The 19890-nt window shown below is 38.4% G+C and overlaps 1 protein-coding gene across 6 annotated transcripts; it reads left to right on the top strand.

The window, feature by feature from the left end:
* Positions 1-263: 263 nt before the first annotated feature.
* kansl1l (KAT8 regulatory NSL complex subunit 1-like) lies at positions 264-17951 on the top strand. 6 transcript variants are annotated; one of them, XM_067516674.1, is made up of 16 exons: positions 265-483; positions 1047-2198; positions 6078-6213; positions 6416-6568; positions 8256-8356; positions 8910-9084; positions 10695-10869; positions 11111-11212; positions 12557-12700; positions 13129-13229; positions 14036-14148; positions 14471-14537; positions 14619-14731; positions 14949-15069; positions 16695-16952; positions 17595-17951. In XM_067516674.1, the coding sequence occupies exons 2-15, from the start codon at positions 1117-1119 to the stop codon at positions 16914-16916; spliced, it is 2805 nt and encodes a 934-aa protein (XP_067372775.1). In that variant the 5' UTR covers positions 265-483; positions 1047-1116; the 3' UTR covers positions 16917-16952; positions 17595-17951. The 6 variants fall into 6 exon arrangements, 3 of the variants coding, with proteins under 3 accessions (XP_067372776.1, XP_067372775.1, XP_067372774.1); XM_067516673.1 differs by having other exon boundaries at positions 6075-6213; XM_067516675.1 differs by lacking the exons at positions 14619-14731; positions 17595-17951 and having other exon boundaries at positions 264-483; positions 6075-6213; positions 16695-16835.
* The last annotated feature ends 1939 nt before the right edge of the window (positions 17952-19890 follow it).

The following is a 19890-nucleotide window of genomic DNA, read 5'->3' as shown; positions in this document are numbered from 1 at the left end:
GTATCAGAGGTCACTAACACTTGACACACCATAGGAGATAAGTCTTTACCACTATCCCGTCTGATTCTTGGAGAAAACAGACTTGTGTTTTTCTTTTCTCCTCGTTCCGTCTCTCGTTTTGACTTCAGTTTCTTTCTGTCTGGTAGGGGAAATTGGGAGTGGAATTTTAGGCTGCATGGTAAAAAGTCCGAGCTTCTGAAGTGGTCTTTGAAGGCACCGTGAGTGCGGTCCATCCCCCGCTCCTTCAGATGCGGATCCTCCTCTTCTCAGCAGTTGAAGAACAGCTGAGGGGGAGGCAGGACGGAGGGAACAGCTGCTGCAATGTGGAAGAAATAGTTAGCATCGTTGGACCTTCACATGAGACGGTGTCATTAAGTCTTTCATGGGTGATGGATTAGCAGAGGAAAAGCATGAAATGCCATTTTCATCCCCAAATTCCACAGGAATAAGCGATGTAAAGTCGGCGGTTCACCTTCTGGTCCGGTGAGTAACGTAAACAGTTAGACCCGGTTGTGCCGGACTTTGTAAAGAATTAACGTCCTGTATCAAACATGGTTTAGCCAGTTAGTTTAACTAGTGACTGCAAATGCTACGTCCAGTTTACCGTAACGTTACTCTGAACTCTGGGATTAACGAGGAACGTTAGTTTAATAAACAGTTTCTTGACGTTACCTGGCTTTTGCATGCGAAGCCGAACTTTGGTGCTTCATTGTATCGTATTATTTACTTGACGCCGTTAACGCTCTTCGAGACAAGAGTGTTTACCAGCATATACTTACTAGTTAGCAGTTAATTAGATTCTTAATTTAGTCGCGTAGCCGTTGTTGACTAGAAACAACGGTAATCAGTTAACTCAAGCAGGAGGATCTAAATAAGAATTTTCTGTTAATTAGATCTTACCACTGCTCTTCTAAATAAACCTGCCCATAACCCTAAACTGTAAAGTAATGCTGACTCTTAGATTTTATTACCTGTATGGTTTGAGATTTAGTGCTTATTTTGCATCAGTATGAAAAATTACCAACATGTGGTTTTCTCACTGTCAGATCCTCTAAGGTGTAGTCTGTGAAGTCTGCTGCCTTGGCTGTATAGAGCTCCAGTGGTTCAGAAAAGGGTATGGCCCCAGCCCTCACCAAAATCTTAAAAGATGGTCATGGCATCCACCTGTCCTCACTTCCTGCCTCTATCCGAGTGGACTCAGATAAGAGACCTGTGCACAATACTGAGCTGGACCCTCAGATGCGATTGACAGAGAACAGTGACCTCCAGAAGATGTGGAACAACCTTTCCTTATTTGCCTCTCTTGACCCCTGCTTGCCACTGAGCCTCCTGGATGTATCTGCTGATGCTGTGCTCTCCCCACGTTTGCAGGTGTCTGCCAGCGACTGTGAGACAGTGCTCCCCCCCAGCCCTGCTTCCTCATTCAGCCTTCTGTCTATCAATAAAGGCCCGAAAGATTCTCATCAGGTGGTGCCCATCCTACCAGGTGTATCCGACATGTTTTTAGGCCTCGTCCCTGAGCACAATAGCCAAGAGGCTTATTTGCTGCAAGGCAGTGGTGATGCCTCTGAATGTGGGCCATATGGTAGTGATGTGATGTGTCACTCCTCTTTTACCCATAGCAGTGTTTCTTCTTCCTATTCTCTCGAGGTAAAATCCCAGGGTTACAATCCCCTCTCTGTGCCCCCACCTACAATGACACAAGAGAAAGGAGCTGACATGGGCTGTCTTCCTCCAGCTCCAATGCAGCGCTGCAGTGGCAGAATGAACTTTGACCATCTGGTATCCAGAGCTGCACTAGAGAAGGTTTTGAAGGATCAGCTATACAGGCAGGCAGGGCTGCAGAGCCGAGCTTTGAAGCTGCAAAAGAGACTGCAAGCCCTGCTGGTAGAGCACACATTGCTACACTGCAACCAGCAACTGGAGGGGCTGAAAAGTCGCTGTCTACTTGGAGATGTGACCCATGACAGCCTGGACTCCTTACGTCCTGGTATACTACCACCAAAACCTGGCGGTAACCCCCATTTCTCGTGGTCATCTACCACTTCTTGGGCAGAGCTCAGAGAGTTCAGCTGCTCCAGCCAAGCAGTGCTGAGAAGCCTGCAGGAAGCCTTGGACTCTGAGGCCACAGCCAGCAGCAGCTCAGACGATGAGTCAGAGGAAGATAACAATCATGTTAAAATGAGAGCTTCACCTGTGTAAGTATTGTGCAAGTAGAAGTAGTTTCAACGTATGTTTTGCGCAAATATGCACAACAAAGGCACTGGGTTGAGCCGACTGAAGGACCATTATTGTCATATGCTTTTTGGTAACTGTGAATATTGGAAAAAAAATCATTGTTACACATATAGTGGGCATTCTTACTATCATTGCAGTATAGCTAATTTATCATATAAATGTATAAGTTGCTTGTTCCGTCACATTTCCAGACAAAAAACATGGAACGATTGGTTTTTTTTTTTCTGTTTTGTTTCTTGAGTTGTAATTTTCTTTGAGAATCATATGCATTTCTTATTTACAGCTTGTGTGTTGTACAGAGCCAGTGTGTACATACAGGAAGAAATCCCCTGAACCTGTATTTTGCATATCAAGTTGACACAGTGTGAAATCCTATCATTCTACACTGTGTCCTATATGAAGTTAACTAATGTTGCTTTTGTGAAAATAATAACCAGCTCAAAGGCATCTCTACAATTGTGTTCCTGCCAAAAGATTTGTTGTGCTGTTCTAGGATAGGATTTCCAGACCCGGCTGTTGGTTCGCGCTGGAGTCAGTGGCCTTGTTTTAACTCAGACAAGTGGAGTCACTAAGCAACCTTTCAGTTGGGGACAATGAAGGCTTTACAAACTAGATCAATAAAGATCCAAATATAGTGTCAATTTGAGAGGATGAGCATACTTAGTTGCATCTATTTGACTTTATAAGAAGGGGTGAATACAATCACACACATCCACATATCTCTGGTATGACACAATTAATATTTTACACAGGATGACACTGTACCATTTGTAAAGTCAGCTGTCCCAGTGTAGGATGTTCTGTCCCTCTGCAGTGTTATGTGCATATTTTTCCTGGCAGAGTTTATATTGTGGTTGTAGTAAGTACAAGCTACAGCCTTCCAGCTGGGGAGGGTGTTATGACATTTTTCACCCATGCACACACATTCTTTCACTTTCCATGGTGCAGTCATAACACATTCAACAGACTAGCTTGCTCTCTGTACCCACAGGGTAGGAAACAGTCACACACATGCTTGCAGGACTTCAACATGCCAGCCATTCTCTGCCATCACGCCCCAGCTCCTCCTCTTTCTAGTGAAAAATACTTTAAAAGCGTATCTGTTTGTATGTGGTTGGTTTGGATGGTGCTGCTGTGCTAATGTCTTTGCTTGAAGGGAGTTGCATTGTTGGGTAGCGGTAGCAGCTTCATATTTTAAGGGACGCTTTTGTGTTTTGTGACATTTGGTTTTGACATTTTTGCAGAGACACTTTGAGGCTGTAGAAGAAAATTTGTCTTTATTATCGTTAGTTTGTCTTTTATGGGCTTTAGATTAAACCAGTATGTTACCAAGCTTCTTCATATTCTAGCAAATAATGAGAAATTAATTTCTTTAAATAATTTCTGTAGTGCTGTGATTCTAAAAGAGACTATTTCCAGACTCAAAAACACGTGCCTTGCCAAGGATGAGAGTTTTGGTCTTTTAATATCTCCACTTCACTGATGAATCAGCCCATGCCTAGTTACATTGAAAACAGCCTTCTTTAAAAACAACCAAAACAAGACAGTGGAGAGAAAAAAACACATCTGTGTTCGGAAAGGAGAGTCTCCCAATAAACAATGGCACCAAGCCAGAGCTTTTGTTCTGATATCCTTCTATTGGTTTAGATGGTAAGTCTAATTATTTGTACATAATTAATACTCTTCCTAGTCAACAATGTGTGGACGTCAGTTTGCCGTCAGTGTTCAGACAGGAGGGAAAACATCCTGGTCCTGTCGTGAAGAATGTAACAATACAACTTAAAAAAAAAGTCAAAAACCTCTTTACTTTTTCACTGCTTGTCCGAAAAGAATGAATTCTGAGCCACAGTTTCCTCGTCTGTGCTAGTTGATGCCACTAGTCAACAGTCATGACTAATCATTACCATGGAACAGAGACCTTTTTATTTATTTGTTAGCCTTGTGGTAGGTTGGCCACCTTTTGACTTTGGAATTATTCTCAATCCTTATTATTCAGAATCCTCAGTAAAATGTAGTTCTTCTGTTTGATTTTAATGGTAAAGAGAAAGGATGTTTTGGCCAGCTTTAGTCACCTTGTCAGTTTATTAAATGTGTCAGTTTCTCTTTTGTTTGTGTCTGTTCTCATGTCCTGTCTGTTTTTATGTGAGTAATTCTCCCCCTGGGAAGTTTTTATGGCAGGTTCCTTCTTGAAGAGGAGATCTTGTTGGAATGGGGACAGGTCTTTACCCTCCTTTTGAAAATGTGCACATTCATACTAAATATGACGTTGGTATGTCTTGACTTTCAAACCACATACCATCTTTACCCATTTTCTGAACTGGCGGCAGTTCTTAATTTTCAGCTGCCGCTTGTTTTGAGTGTTCATCTGTGTTTGAATAATCTTATGGGAGTCTTTTGAAAGGCTGCATGTTGGAAAGTTTAAGTGCAGGGCACACCCAAAAATCCTAATGCCTCTACAAGAGTAAAGGAACGCTGCTCAAATGGGGAATTTGTAAACCCAGAAGTACTTGCTTGGGCTGGCCTTTGAATCAGCCAGGAATCTCCTACTCTCATTTTATTTAGAAGTTTGAGTGTTTTCATGATAAATAGTGTGTAAATATGTAGTTTTTGGACATTAACAGGTATAAAGCAACCTCTTCTCTCTTACTGAGTCACCTGATGCTTGCCAAATATTCCTGGAATTTGCTCATATACATTTGGAAAGAGCTGCCAGGCAACCAGGTCTGGTCTTTTTCTGTGGAGGAAAGAGAGAGCCTACTCTTAAACAAACAGTCTAAAGGGATTGAGTATAAACTGAGTTGAGAAGCAGCCCTCAACCAATTGTATGTCCTGCTTTCGTTTGCAAAGTTCTGCTTCGTATCTACCTCAAAGCAGGTGTATTTCGGGTCTGGCAGGCAACAAAATTTAAAATAGCTACCTGGTAATACCAAAGGGTTTGTGTGCAGCTGCATGCTCACTGACCTAACCTTTCTCTGTCCTGCATTAGTGTGTTTGAAGTGGGGTGAGTCCCTCCCTGTCCTAGCCAAGGTCCAAGAGCACTGCCATAGCAACTCTTGCCCCACTGAAGTCAGCCAACTACACACACACACACACACACACACACACAGAATGCTAACTGGACAGACTAGTGCCATGGAAACATACTGTAGACACACACCACACAAATCAACAAATCCGTGTTTCATTCTGTGGCCTAGATAAGCTTCTGTGCTTCAGCAAAATTCACTACCCATATGCTGTTAGGATGCTAAACAGTTTACACGGTACATGGCAACATGACTATGGAAATAGGTCATCTGTTGACAGTGCTGCAGTACAAATGTTAAGTTAAATCACTGCATCTTCTAACCGGCTGTTTCTTACTTCCAAGCACATGAGCATCCAGGATGTGTTCGTCTCCTCTCCCTCCCTCTCTGCCCTTTTTCCAGGTATGATGGAAAGGAGCTGTGTGTTCCAGGCAATATCTCATGGTGGCACCTAAAAGTTCCTCATTGGCTCTCTGATTGTGTTGTGTCTGTTGCTTTATGTTGCTCTTCTTTTCTGTTCTCTCTCCACTTACCACTCACCCCAGTCCCACCCCGAGCCTGGTGCTGTTCGAGACTTTTTCTGTTAAAAGGAGCGTCATTTGTTGGGTCTCTCTATAATTCTTTAAGGTCTTGACCTTACATTGTAAAGTGCCTTGAGATAACGTTGTTATTATGTGGCACTATATAGATAAAATTTAATTGAAATTGAAAAAAAAAATAGGGTTAATGAGAGTATACAGTATCATAAAACTAAAAAAGCTGCATTATTTCAACAAATTCCAAATCTATCCATCAACCTATCTCTCCTAGTAGCAGCAGTGAGAGGCAGTGGCTGGAAGAGAGAGCAGAGCTGGGCAGCAGATGGAGCTGGTTGCAGCTGCGTCTGGTTGATGTGGAGGGAAGGATACAACAACTGGTGGAACTCCACAAGCACATTCACACTTATAAGGTAAAATAATACTTCTGTAACAGCAACTTTCATGGAATAAAAACAGAAACTTTATATATATGAAAAGGTAAATCCCTTGTACATGAAAATAAATCTTTGAAAAGACCAAATCCATTAATTTAAAGCAGCCCACCTCATGGAGGGGAGTCAGTTTTAAAGAGTTGACTCATTTCATTTTCGTGTGTTTATGTTACTGTCTAAGGGCAGTGTGGTGCTTGCAGAATCCCAGCCACTGACAGACAGGCAGATTCAGCAGAGTCTGCTCGGGCAAATGGGAGGGTTTTCCTGCACAGCAACAGATGTTGACACTGAAGCCTGCAGCCCCTCAAGCCTTCTGCACAACATAGAGAGACAGGTAGGAAAGGAACTAATACACACACTTAAAGTATAAAGAGTGTGTGAAGTCTAAAAGTAAGAGGACTAACAATAATCTGTATATTTCTTTGTATCGTTTTTTATCTTCTCGTCAGTCAGTAGGTAAAAAAGCACAGAAGTGCCTGTACAGTATGTAGTATGTAGTATTTTAGTGTTAGATTGAGTAGATAGGTGGAGTCAACTGGGATTTAAAGAATTCATCTAATTAGTATTGCGTCTTAAATAAAGGCTGAGAATCACACAATAAAGATGCTCAGGTGAATCTGCTTTACTTTAAAAAAGGTACAAATATGACCGTGAAAAAAAATTACAAAAACATGTCAGAGAGATGCGTTTGATCACAGAAATGTTAAATTTTTGTTGAATCTGTTATAGAAGTGTATTTTCAACTGTGTGGTCATTTTCCAGCCTGATTCTGCTGCTATTGACATTTACTATCTAATACAGAGTTGTTTCTATCATTTATCAGTGATACAAATGGATTAGACAGAATAATACAAACATCTGTTACCTACAGTCACAAGAAAAAGTTGTGGGACTGTGCAGTTTTTTTGCATAAATTGGTCATGAAATATGATCTTTTCTTTACTGAAGGCATAAATATCAACAAAAACAATATTTCTAAGCGAATCCAACACAACAGTCATCCTAAAAGTCTATTGAACACACCCATTACATGTACAAAGTCATGGTGGAAAAACTAACGGCAACAGTGTTTTAATAACTGGTTGAATCATGTTTGGGAGCAATGACCTCATGCAAGCTCTTCCTGTATCTGTGGTTTAGACCTGCAAAACATTTAGGAAAATATTTGGCCAATTCTTTCTTACAGAACTAGTTCAGCTTCGACATATTCTTAGGAACAGCTGTTTAGAAGTTCTTCCACACCATCTCTATTTGGTTGAGGTCTGAATGGGCCCCTCCAAAAGGCAAATTATTTGTCTCTGAAGCCAGTCTGTACTAGATTTACTTCTACAGTCATTGTCCTGCTGCATCACCCAGCTTCAGAGTTTTTGCTTGCAGACAGCCACCCTGAATTTGTCCTGTAGGATATCTTAATAAACTTGGAATTCATTTTCCCCTCCACGATGGCAAGCAGCCCAGGTCTAGAGGCAGCAAAACAGCCCCAAATCCTAATGCTTCCTTCTCTGTACATGTTGGTATGCAGTACTGTCTTTACACCATGCATAGTGCTGAACCATTCTCCCTTTGTTTTATCTTTCCACCAGACATTTTTCCACTATTGTTGTGGAGTGTCAGGGTGGTCTTTGTCAAACTTAAAGTTATGTCGCAGTGTTGTTTATAGAGAGCAATGGCTTCCTGCATGTGGTCCTGCCTTGGTTATCATGTTGAGATTTTAACCAGCTCCATTGAATCCTTCAGTCTTTAGCTGGGTTTCTTTCTTACCTCACTGAGCATTCTGTGTTGTGCCTTTGGAGTGTTTTTGGCTGGGTATGTCTATCAAGAGTAGCCATATTGTCTCCACAATATCTGTGGACAGATGACTATCTGATGTTGACATGACTGGATATGTATCAGCTTACAGTATTTGTGTTGATCTTTCTGATTTTGGTGAAGATTAGATTAGATTTTATGACCAATTTATGCAGACAACCAGGAAATTGCAGTCTGTCACATGTGAAATGTATTGTATGTTCCTTTTGCAGAGTGCCCAGCTTAGCCACATTGTTAACAGTCTGATGCCTCCTCTCAGCTTTTCACCTCTCTCAAAACAACCGCAGACCTGGAACGAAAGTATCTTTAAAAGGTAGAGAACAGTGAGAATGTTTAATGCCTATGTGATAATAACTCAAGTCTTCACGTGCTTTTACACCCAATTTTTTACTTTAATGCATTTTTATGATAATCTGAAATAGACATGGGACTCTTGCAGTTATACTCATTCTGATCAGACATTATTTGTCTCTCCTGGGGGAAATCAAATATAGAAGAGGTTAATATTAGCTGTTTTTGAAATACAATCCTTCTCAGGCCTGGACTGTGGGATAAATTATCAAGTCTGAAAGCATGTTCCCTGTTTGTAATATAACCCAGTGAAACTGTGGATTCCCCTCATTCTGGCCTGACATGAAACATTTCTTCATATCTTTTCTTCCCGCAGCCTGTTGAATTTCTCTTTGTTGCTGGATGGGTAAACAAAAGCAACATAAGACATTCTCCTTTTTTTTAAGGAATATAGGTATTTTTTGTTTTTGATTGGTATTCATGAACATGGTCTGAAAAAAACTTAGCGGTATGTGATTATGACTCACATCGCTGACATTTTCAGCACATGACCTCATCTGATCTTGTCCCTGCAGTGGTCAGAAAGCAGACAAGGTTTTTGAGCATGGGAGCTCTAAAAGGAGGAGACTGGGAAACAGGAGGCTCTTCAAGGCTGATGTATCGTGTGTGTGTGCCCGAACTCGACCTTTGGTCACCTACCATAAACCCAGACTGTTCACTTTCAACACCCACATCCTCAGCTCTCCACAGGTAGCCTGCTGTATACATATGTTTTTCTGTTCCCCATTCTGTACACCTGATGATTTACCAACTATGTAATTGTCAAATAACACATGTGCATTCTCATAATTAGTCTGGTTTGTTTCTGTGCCATTATTTTTTGTCTTTATGTGCTGCTTTGTTTATATTTTATCCAGTTTTATCACTTGTATACTTCAGTTCTTATTACATTCTAATGTGGTTCTGCTACAACTGATTTTCCTGTAGTGACACATTTGTGTCTGAGTACGAGTGTTTATGTGACAGCAATAATAATAATGGATTTACATTATTTCAATATTAAAGCTCAAAAAAGCTGATGCCTGGGGCCATGTTTGAAACTTCAAAATGCTTATGCCCTTTAATTGAATGTAATATTTTTTTCATTTTTTTTTCTCCTTTGGTTTGTCCCATAAGCTCAGGGCCACCACAGTGGATCTTGTTGTCGACATGTTGATTTGGCACAGATTTTTACACCAGATACCTAACAACCCTCCTGAATTTTTATTGGCCTTGGGACCATCGTTCAGATGTGAGCTGGCTTATGAAAACTCAACAGTTGGGGTTGGGCAGTTTGGGGCTTTAGTGTCTTGTCCAGGGAGACTCCGACATGTCAGGGTGTGATCCACTGACGCTACTATCGTTAGCCGCTTAATTCACTGACTAAGCCACTGCTGCCCCTATTTAAAATTATTCAGTTATTTCATATCAAGTACATTTTCTAAAGCAGTTACGCTTGGTTAGGCCCCAGTGATGCAATATCATATCCCTTAAGTAGTTCCACAAATTAAGTAGGAATTAATGTTTAAAGCCGCACACCTGCTTTTAATTAAACAATAGAATTTCTTGGATTTGCTTCAAACAAACAAATGCATGGGATTATTTAAAGCTTTAGTTTATTATTTAGCCTGAAGACATCGCTTATTGCTAAATTCACACTAACACACTATTGATTTTGGTGTGTGTAAAAGTAGTTAATCCTATGGATAACTCAATAACTCAAAGCTCTTTGGAACACCTAACTATTTTTCAGCTTACTGTTTTTGGTCTGGTACCCAAGACAGCTGTTTCCACACTCTTTTAACTAAGTTGAACCGGTAAGATTTTCTCTTACTTGGGAACCTTGGGTCTCTGTGTGTGGAATTTGCAGGTTCTAATGCAGGTTCACGTTAGCAATTTGAAAATTCTACAGGCCTAAAACCAATAGAAGTTTCACTCCTCATTTAAAAGTTCAACATTTTAAAAGGGCAACATAGCATAAATGGCCCAAGCCAGAATATTTATAGTGCAAACATCCATCTGAACATTGCTATTTTGGATGGCATAGAACCCCAGCCAACTGCAGTTACTATATTAAGCAGCACTGTGCCACCACTATTGCGATATTGCCAAGTGACAAAGAAAGCATTTAACGACTTAATTACTTTAATTACAGCCTCAAGCAGAGATAATTTCCATAAAACCTCACATCCCGAGAAAAAAGAAAGAATCAACCAATTTTATACTGTATTTCTGGAAACTTCATGGCCTGACTTTGCTTTATTGACTATTTTGTTAAATAGTTGTTTCCCTTCTCTTGTTCTTTCTGTCTTGTCCTTTAGGTCTCAGGGCAGTCCACATTCACCTTCTCCTCCTCTTTCTCGCCATCTTCCTGTAGCTGTTGCTCCTCTTGTGATCGTGTAGTCTTGTGTTCTGCTGCTGACTGCAGCTCCAGCTGGGCCCTGTCCTCAAGAAACCCTAGCTCCAGACCTCATCCTATGCTGTCTCTTTCCTTTGGTATGTGAACTATTAACATCATTTTAAAGGATAGGGAGAGTTTTGATTTAAACATGTAGACTTTTATTTCACAGAGTAAACTAAGAACAAACTGTTTAAATACAAACTGTAGAAAAGTGCATGTAGATGTATTGGCTTTGATGTTCTCGCATTTAGAAATGTTATTGACCATTAAACTATTTCTTTTATAAAGCAGTTTGTTTCAGTTTCTCTAACTTCACATTGCATTTTCTCCACCCAGATACAGCTTTGTCCCACCACTTACAGGGATCACTGGCCAGAGAAGAGCAACAACCTGCTCCAGCACACTACAGCAGATACAGCTCTACACGACTGCACAACAGTAAGTTAATGCCCTGCAGCAACATTGTTAAGTATAATGTTACATGCAACTTCTGAGTCAAACACCCTCAGACCTTTAACCTAGATGCTCTGTATCATGTCTGTCTTCAGTGAGGAAGCATTGGCAGTTAAAAAAGACTCAGTAGCATAGCAGTTCCTCCTAGTATTATCTAGGCATCACTGAATAAGATGATTTGTGAGGTTGAGATATTCATTCTATGTGATGGGACAGTTAATTGCTGTCAATACTTATTGTAGAGGCAGGGCTTACTCGTGTCTGGTGGTCCAAAGATTTTTATTTTTTTTCGCTACCTTGTCATTTCTTTCCAGTAGCTGAGCTGCACAACTTACTTTTGTAACCAACCTTCTATCTACATTGTTTTTATTTTACAACTGGTTAAACAAACTTAAAAGGCAAACTTCAAAGGCATTCTTATGATGTTACTAATGACATCACATGGCTGTGATGTCATTAGTGACATCATAAGAATGCTTGTACATATAATTCGTAATCAAACTAACCTTACTATACACAACATAAACAAAACACGTGAAACCCTGGTTGCTTCATACTATTATATTTTGCCACATTCAGACTGAGACATTTTTTTAAGCTATGTTGGACTGCTGGAACTCAAAATGTAAATGTAGGTTAAGAACATAATTTATACCATTAAAAATTTGATTTTTAATCAGGCTATTGCTAGTTGATGCCCAAAGATTAAAAAAAAACAAAGATAAACTACTTCTGCATAATTTCTTCCCACTATCCAAAGAAATGCATAATTGATGACTCTACTTTGCCTGTATTATAAAGACAGAGCATATATGAGGCTTAAGCAGACAGAGGTTATTAAATCAAGTAGATATCAGTGGTTTCTTTTTTAGTGTCTAAATAGGAAATTAAACAAAAGGAGGAAAATTTGTACTAAAGGCTGTAACACTTGAAATTTTTTAAAAATATTTTTTTTTGCACTGTGGGAAGACTGTGGATTTTGGCTCTGAATCACTTACATAGGGGTATGTTTTAGAAAGATCTCCTAACAGCTTTTCTTAACAGGAGCAATGGTTAAAGCAAGCAAAACTCTTTCTGTGTTTATATGGGACCTGATGTTTTAAAACAGATGTGGAAAATTTGTGAACAAATTCATTAATTAAACAGTTTTACATTTGGCTGCCAATTTATGTGCACTATGAGGATTGTAAATAAAGCTGCTTGTGTAAGAGCTGAAAGGTAAGTCATCTGCCAAAATAAGTAGTTAAGGACTAAGGACTGGGTTTTATTTAACCAAAGTGTAAAATCACTGAGTAAGATGTGCTCAGTTCATGTGTGTTTTCATTTTAGGTCACAAATACAAGAGACATGCAAGACGACAAAAAAGAAAAGTGATGGGCCTGTCATCTATCAGGAGAGTAGGCTCTGCTCAGAGTAAACACAGAGCCAAACAGAGGAAAAAGAAGAGAAAACCCATCCAGCAACTGAACGAAGGTGTGTGTGTGTATGTGTGTGTGTACAGTGCATGCTCACACTGAATTGCAGATGCACAATAAATCACTCTGCATTTTGCCCAATGAGCTATACTCCTCAACCCCAAATGACAAAGTGACTGACAACATTTTGAATACTATTACAATTTTTTTTAAAACATTCAAAATTGATATTTCTCATTAATGAAAGTGACCCTTAACTGACTATCTACAAAATCTGTACATGCTTCTTACACCTGGATTTGGACAGTTTGTCCTTTTCTTTTTTTTTTTTTCTTTTTTTTTGGCAGGTGCTCCTCAGATTTGTCAAAATTGTTCCTGTCTTTGGATGTTGTGTGTCTTGGGTGTTCAAGTGTCAACACAATAATGTGTGAAAACTGTGAAAGGGTCTGAATACTCTGAGGCCAGTGTATGTGTGTGTATACATAGATGAGGAGCATAGCCTGTACCAGTTGTACGACCAACAGGAAAGTTCAGATGAAGTGCTGGAGGAGAGTTACAGACAGGTTTCACATAATCAGGCTGCACAGGTACCAAACACACATGCATACATATCTCCTAAAATATGCTTTATGTTTTTATGCTAACAGTAGTATATGATTTGGGTGGGGTGCAAATGTTTGCATCCCCTTATTTTGAAACATCAAAAAGGATAAAACAAAGATTTTTTCCCCCCCGCAACAATAAGTAGTGTTTGATGCACATTCAGCTAATATTAATTAATTATTATTTAAAAAAATATTATTTTGTCATCAGAAGGAAGAAGTCTAAAAAAAAGTTATAGTAAAATAGTGACGATGATGATTATATTGGTGCAAAGGTTGATAAATTAATGAAAAATTAACTTAATGTCTTATAAAATAATATTTGTTGTAGCTAAATGTAAATATCATATTAATTAAAAAGTATTCTTCTCTTTTTAAAAAAGAGGATACAAAGTTTTGCACCCAATTGTAATAAACGTACTACATAAAATTAGTTTAGATTTTTATGACTGACTTCACATTTGTTCATCTGTAATATACTGTATGGGCTGAAAGGTCACATTTGGTCAAACACACATTTCAACCATATTACTCAGATTCTAATTCTATATTAATGCCAAATTTACTCCTCAATTATGAAGGTTACTTGAGATTGCAGGAGTTTTAGTGTTGTGTGATATGTACTAAAGATTAAACACACTGTTTGTGACAGTGTGTATAAATGCTGTGTAACATAATATAGATCCACATGCCTCACTTGAAATGTGTATGTGAAAGCAAAAGTTAGAAAAACTTTATTGTGGCAACCTAATGATGCAGAGGGATTCTGAATGTTGACTCTTTTCTTTTAGAACTTTGTTCGCAAACGCCAAGGAGAGAGTGTATACAACATCAACAACATTTTCATCCCCATGTCTCTGCCTAAAGTGGAAAAGCTGCAGTACAAAGACATCGCAACACCCAGGTGTGGAACCAACCTGCCGTAGCAATGTAAAAGCCCAGGATCACATTTACAGCACAGGAAATTTGCTGTTGGTTTATGTAAATGAATTCACAACTGTACTTAGAAAATCTAAATAACATTTTTATAATATAATAATTTCTATTCTTTAATTAATATTAATAATCTTTAATTTATTTTGCCAAATATCAAGAGTTTTGCATCTATTTGTTAACACTTATTACTTTGAAATTGTTCACTTACACTTTTTTCTTTAAGGAAAAATTTTATGTGGCTCGTTAATTATTACAAATAATCCACAGTAAATTTTCTTTCTGTACTGCAGCTGGCGGATGGTTGACATTCTGACAGAGAGCGAGGCAGAGAGCGGGAAGGACAGCGAGCAGTGGCAGGTAACATTTTAATCTTTTGGATGTGAGAACTTTAATGATTTGGACAAAATTACTTCATCCCTCCATGTGTTGTGTGTACAGATAGAGGATCTCAGTGATGATGTCTTTGCTCAGAGACACCTTACACTCGAGAAGGGAGAGAAATTGCACTGGTCATTCTGGGGAGAGAGAAAATGCTGTAGGCTTCCAAAAAGGTGGACACACACACATTAACCACTTGTGTTGCCATGATAGCAAGGAAATGCATTTGACAATTGGATTAAATCCCAAACTCACAAAGACTCCACAGTGCAGCTGTTCCAGACTTGTTTTTTTCATCTCTGTGCATGTAAATATAACCAGTGTGAAAGTGCAATGTTGTGAAATTTCTTCAGCAAAGTTTCATGGGGTATGCTTATTTTTTCACTCCAGATCTGGCAGCAGGTTGTCAGGCAGTGGGGGCGCGATGTGCACATCAGGAGAGGAGAGCTCTGTGGATTGGAGTAGTGCTCAGCTGGATACTGATGAACAGCCGAGCTCAGAGGAGTGGCTGGTAAGATCAAAAGCAATACTGCTGAAATCTCCCCCGAAACAAACTGAATATTCAAGCATGCTGATACAGGTGCAATAGAGGGAACTCTTTGAGTTTTCTAGTGGCTGTCATGTTTTCATTAAGTGTTTCTCGTCTGTTTCCACATGTCAGAGGGTAATTTTATGTAAAAAAAAAAAGGCAGTGAGACACATAACATAGATTGTAACATGTGATTTACCTAAACAATATTCATGTTCTACATTTGACTATTCTTTTATTACATAAGGAAAAGTGTCAAAAAATGTTTTTACTTTATTGTTGAAGGTGTCAGTGGGTCAGGAGAACTTTCTTTGGTAATCAGCACTGCATCAAAAAGCATTAAAACATTAATTTCAGTGAAAGACGAACTGTAATAAAGATTTTTTTTTCCACCTCCTGACAACATTTGTTGTTATTGCTTATTGATCTACAGTAGGTGCAAACACTCACCTGTCTCACTGAAGCTAAAATAAAGAGGCAGGGGAACCAATCATGGATGCTGTCCCCCAATTTGGTCAGCGCTGGCCTATACAACTGCACTCCTCTCTATGGGAAAACATTAGAAGAAGCTGACTAAATAGATTAAGGATTTCTTTCCATAAAGTCACTATATAAAGGAGGTTAAAAATCATATTGCCTATATATACAGTGGATAATCATTTTAGACTTCATCCCATAAACATTGCTCAAAGGATATTTTCTGTAAAATTGCAGTCAAAGATAAAGCTGTGTAGCGTGTATAGAGTAGCAAAAGGAGTTACAGACTAATCAGTAGACTTTGACATTCGTATTGTGTGAGATGTAAAGGCTAGATGGATCCTTGAGAACCTACAAAGATACTCATCTCCACTCTTTCTTTAGCTGATGATGCTCTGATTTGCTGTTCCATACCACTTCACTCTGATTGGAGAAAGAATGAGTCACCACTAAACCAGACTGTTCTAATCAACCTTCTCTACCCTACATCACTGCTTTGCACTTGTCAAATGCACTCCAGCAACCATACAAACTCTGATTAAAGCACTACCTTTGAATTTTGTTTTAGATTGCTATTTGAGCCTTGCACAGCTATGCTAACAGTCTTCAACGTCTATTTACAGCTAAGGAACTTACATGTAAACATCAAATATTTTGATTCAGAATTTAACATGAATTCTCTAACCTGAATGTTTAGAGATGAAAAGAACAACACAGGTTGACTAATGGAAAATTCTTGTCTATTACAGCAGTGTGTTCAGCACAGTGCCTTCCTTAAAGGTAGCTTACAAGATTTATGGACAGGGTGCCTATATGTACACCTCGTAGTAGAGCAAAATATTAAATAATTATCCAGTGGGGGGGTAGACACGTACTATTGGTCACCAACCTCCAAAGCATGATATAAATCAAGAGACTGTTTTCTATTCAGCTTTATTTTATAACCATCTCTTATTATGACAGTGCATGATTACACATGTAACGTCCTTTGGAGAAGGGCCACCTATGTGTTACATTCTTATCCCAGTGTTCTTAGCAAGCCATATGTATATTAAATACTATACTCTGTTGTGAGAAACGATTCATTTTGACAAATTAAACTGCTATTTACCATCTCTGCCCTCTCCCAGCCTCCAACACCCTGGGAACCACGGGTGTTTCCTCTGGGTAAGGAGGAGGAAGAAACCCTGCTCTCAGAGAATTTAGAAAACATTCCATCAGAATGGCCAGAGTTAAGGTCCAGCTCCTCCACATCAAAGAACTCAAACTGCCAGCTCCCCTTAGCTCGGTCGTCTGGTTTTACACCGCCCTCTGGTGGACAAAGCTGGACGTTTACACCCAGTGGCAGCTGAGGGAGACTTAAAGTGCCTTAACTCTTGCTAAATAAGGTGGGGGCACAGTGTGTGTACGTTGTGTATAATAATTTATTCAGATGTTAACTGATTTTTTCTTAAAAATTGGTTTATTAAAATGGCATGTGTTCTGTATATCATTTCTTTTCTTTTTTAAAGTAGCTGAACAAGTTAGTAGTAAATAAATAATAATCATAAATTAAATAATCCTATATTCATGAGGCAACAGCATCTCATGGTGTGTCCCTTCAGCTCATAAATCAATTTAATTGTTTTTGTTATTGATTCTAAATGTATTAGGTCCTTTATTGTTTTTGTGATTGATTCTAAATTGATTAAGTCCTTTATTGAATCGTCCATACATAAAGTATTACATAGATTGTAAATGTGTATACTGTATTACATCTGCTATATGTATTACATCATCATGTAATACATATAGCAGAAATAATAATAATTTCTTGATGGATTCTGCTTTATCTTTTTCACATGCAGCATTTGCATGTTGATTTATTCACTGACAAATAGATCATTCAGAATAATTTAAAAATCTGATAAGTAAAACAGTGGAAGAAGCTGCAAAAAAAATTATGTTCACACAATGCCAACAGTGTTTCAGGCAATTACTCTTATGTTATATTGTCAATAACATTATTTATTCTAATGTTTTTTCTCCAGATCTCCTCACATCTGGGACCATGAGGAGAAACTGCCTCCTATGAACTTTAACTGGCATACTTAATGCATTACAGAGTCTAGTGATTTGTTGTTTTTAGTCTAATACAATAAAGAAAAACTGTACATTTTTTAGACTATTTTAAGGTGTATTTAAAAACTGTCTACACTTTCAGGTTTTATGTACAAGACGTACTGTATATAAAGGAATATATACCAGCAGACCTCCACTTTAGCCTCAGGTTTGTGTACCACTTGTAGTTGTCCCATACTATTTATTTTCAGTGTTCACTATTGTCTTAAATCTGATATAGTTGTTATCACAGATGTGTAAATATATAAATATTTATGTAAATTTTTGCTTGAGGTACTTGTGCTTTTTTAATTTGTAATTATGCTTAGACTTTAGGAATCTCCACATGCATTACACCTTAGCAGTAAAGAAAGACAGATTAATATACTTGCGAAAAATAGGGTGAAACGTTTGAGTGTATTGACTAAAATTTGAATACACAGTAAATCTGATTACTGTATGCTAATTACTGTATGTTAATACTTCATAAACACTTCCTGAAAGTAAAGCATTAGGTAACCAAGCAAAGGCTCTATAGTTTTAATTTTAACTATTAACTATAGACTCTACTTCAGTCGAGTGCACTTCCATATCTTACCAAAGGACGCCTTCACTGATATTGAACTTGCTTCTTATGATTCTAGTTTGGGTATGTAAACTAATGCCATTGAACTTTCCATTGACCCTATATTAAAAATATCTCTCTACTTTTAGCTGGAAAATTCCCCCAGGTGACATCACTTGGAGGAACCTTCAGTTCGGATTCTGTCATCTTGTTTCTCACACTATAATCATAATCAATCTGCTTTTGCAGAGTTTCCCCAGACTACATCATCTGCACTCCTAATGATGAAATACCCCTCTGGGTAATGTCATATGGAGGAGTTTTCAGCTAAAATGTAGGAAATATTTAAATAGACGGAAGTAATAAGGAAGTTTAAAAGCATCAATGTACATTTACACCCTAAACTAAAGCCATAGAAATCGAGTTGAAATTTCGTGAAGTTGCCTGGTAGTAAAGTGACTCTGATTATTGATCAAGTCTTCTGTAATACTGAAAGGTCAAACTGATAGGAGGTAATTTTACTTATTTGGATGATTAGCCTTTACGGAGGTCATAGCTTTTTAAGCCTCTATTGTGCCAGTGAAACAGTTTGTACTTTGACATGTATAGCTTCCTTTGTCACAGCACGAGGAGATCAAGTGGACAAGGTTATCCTTCTCATCTACAGTACATGTTAAGTGTGTAAGGATCTCTATACAGATGGTTGGCCTAGATGTCCATTACTGGCACAATCACATGGTAAACAGCATGAGGACGATTGACATGCATAATCTACATATTAAAAATATACACAATCAAAGGGGTGGATTGTTCTTCTGCTGTAGGCATGTCCTACAGGCTCACCTTATCTCCACCCAGACACAGACATGAGATGCGCCGGATTTTGTCTCTGATTCTGATCTTTGGCAGGCAAATATAATCTATGGTGGCCACATGAGGGCTGTATTACTCCTTTTACAAGTCATCTTTAGTGTAGATCAAAAGAGTCAAAGTTTGACTTAACTGGATTTGACACAGTAAAAGTAATTAGTCGCGGATTATTGTTGGTTTTTGGATTAGTCGTCTAATCTAAAAGCCCTAAATAACGACAACTCACTTTTTAGGCTTAGTAAGATAAAGACATGCATGATTTTTTGTGTATCAGACATTGCAGTAGAACAGTGAGAATAAACAAGTGTCACTGGTTTTTAGCCAAACTTTGTATGACTTACAAAGGCGACGTCATTCCCTCATTGATGTCAGTTAAGGGAAATTTAAATGATGCTGCAGATGTAAAATAAAATCTTATCTTAATCTTAAAAACTAAAAACTTTATATTTAAATGCCAATAAATGACAGCAGCCCAACGACAGACCCTTGTCTTCCACAAAATAATTAAAAATGTTATATTTTGTCAACAGGTTATTATTCTAACGTTAGTTAGCTTACTTAGCATTGCCGCTAACGTTAACTTTCTTTTTCTTTTTTACAAGAGAGGAGGATGGATATGTAACTACCGTAAATAGATCCGTTAAGTTTTATTGTCATAAATTAGGCATGCCGTTAATAAATGCGGGTTGCTTTTAACGACAAACATGAAGATGAACTGGTGTCAGCCGGCACATTTTCATCTTGGATCAGGCCACAGAGTGTAGCAGAACATGAAGGTAACCTAGTTACAT

Source organism: Channa argus, chromosome 9, assembly GCF_033026475.1.
Source record: "Channa argus isolate prfri chromosome 9, Channa argus male v1.0, whole genome shotgun sequence".
In the NCBI taxonomy this organism is placed as follows: Eukaryota; Metazoa; Chordata; class Actinopteri; order Anabantiformes; family Channidae; genus Channa; species Channa argus.
The sequence above is the reverse complement of the archived record's forward strand: the minus strand, read 5'-3'. Positions and strand labels throughout refer to the sequence as shown.

Bases quoted from the DNA above. Each gene is read 5' to 3' on its own strand.
- kansl1l (XM_067516673.1), top strand. From the start codon at position 1,117: ATGGCCCCAGCCCTCACCAAAATCTTAAAAGATGGTCATGGCATCCAC. The intron at 10,870-11,110 runs GTATGTGAACTA...TTCTCCACCCAG, and splicing joins TATGCTGTCTCTTTCCTTTG to ATACAGCTTTGTCCCACCAC. The intron at 14,732-14,948 runs GTGGACACACAC...TTTTCACTCCAG, and splicing joins TGCTGTAGGCTTCCAAAAAG to ATCTGGCAGCAGGTTGTCAG.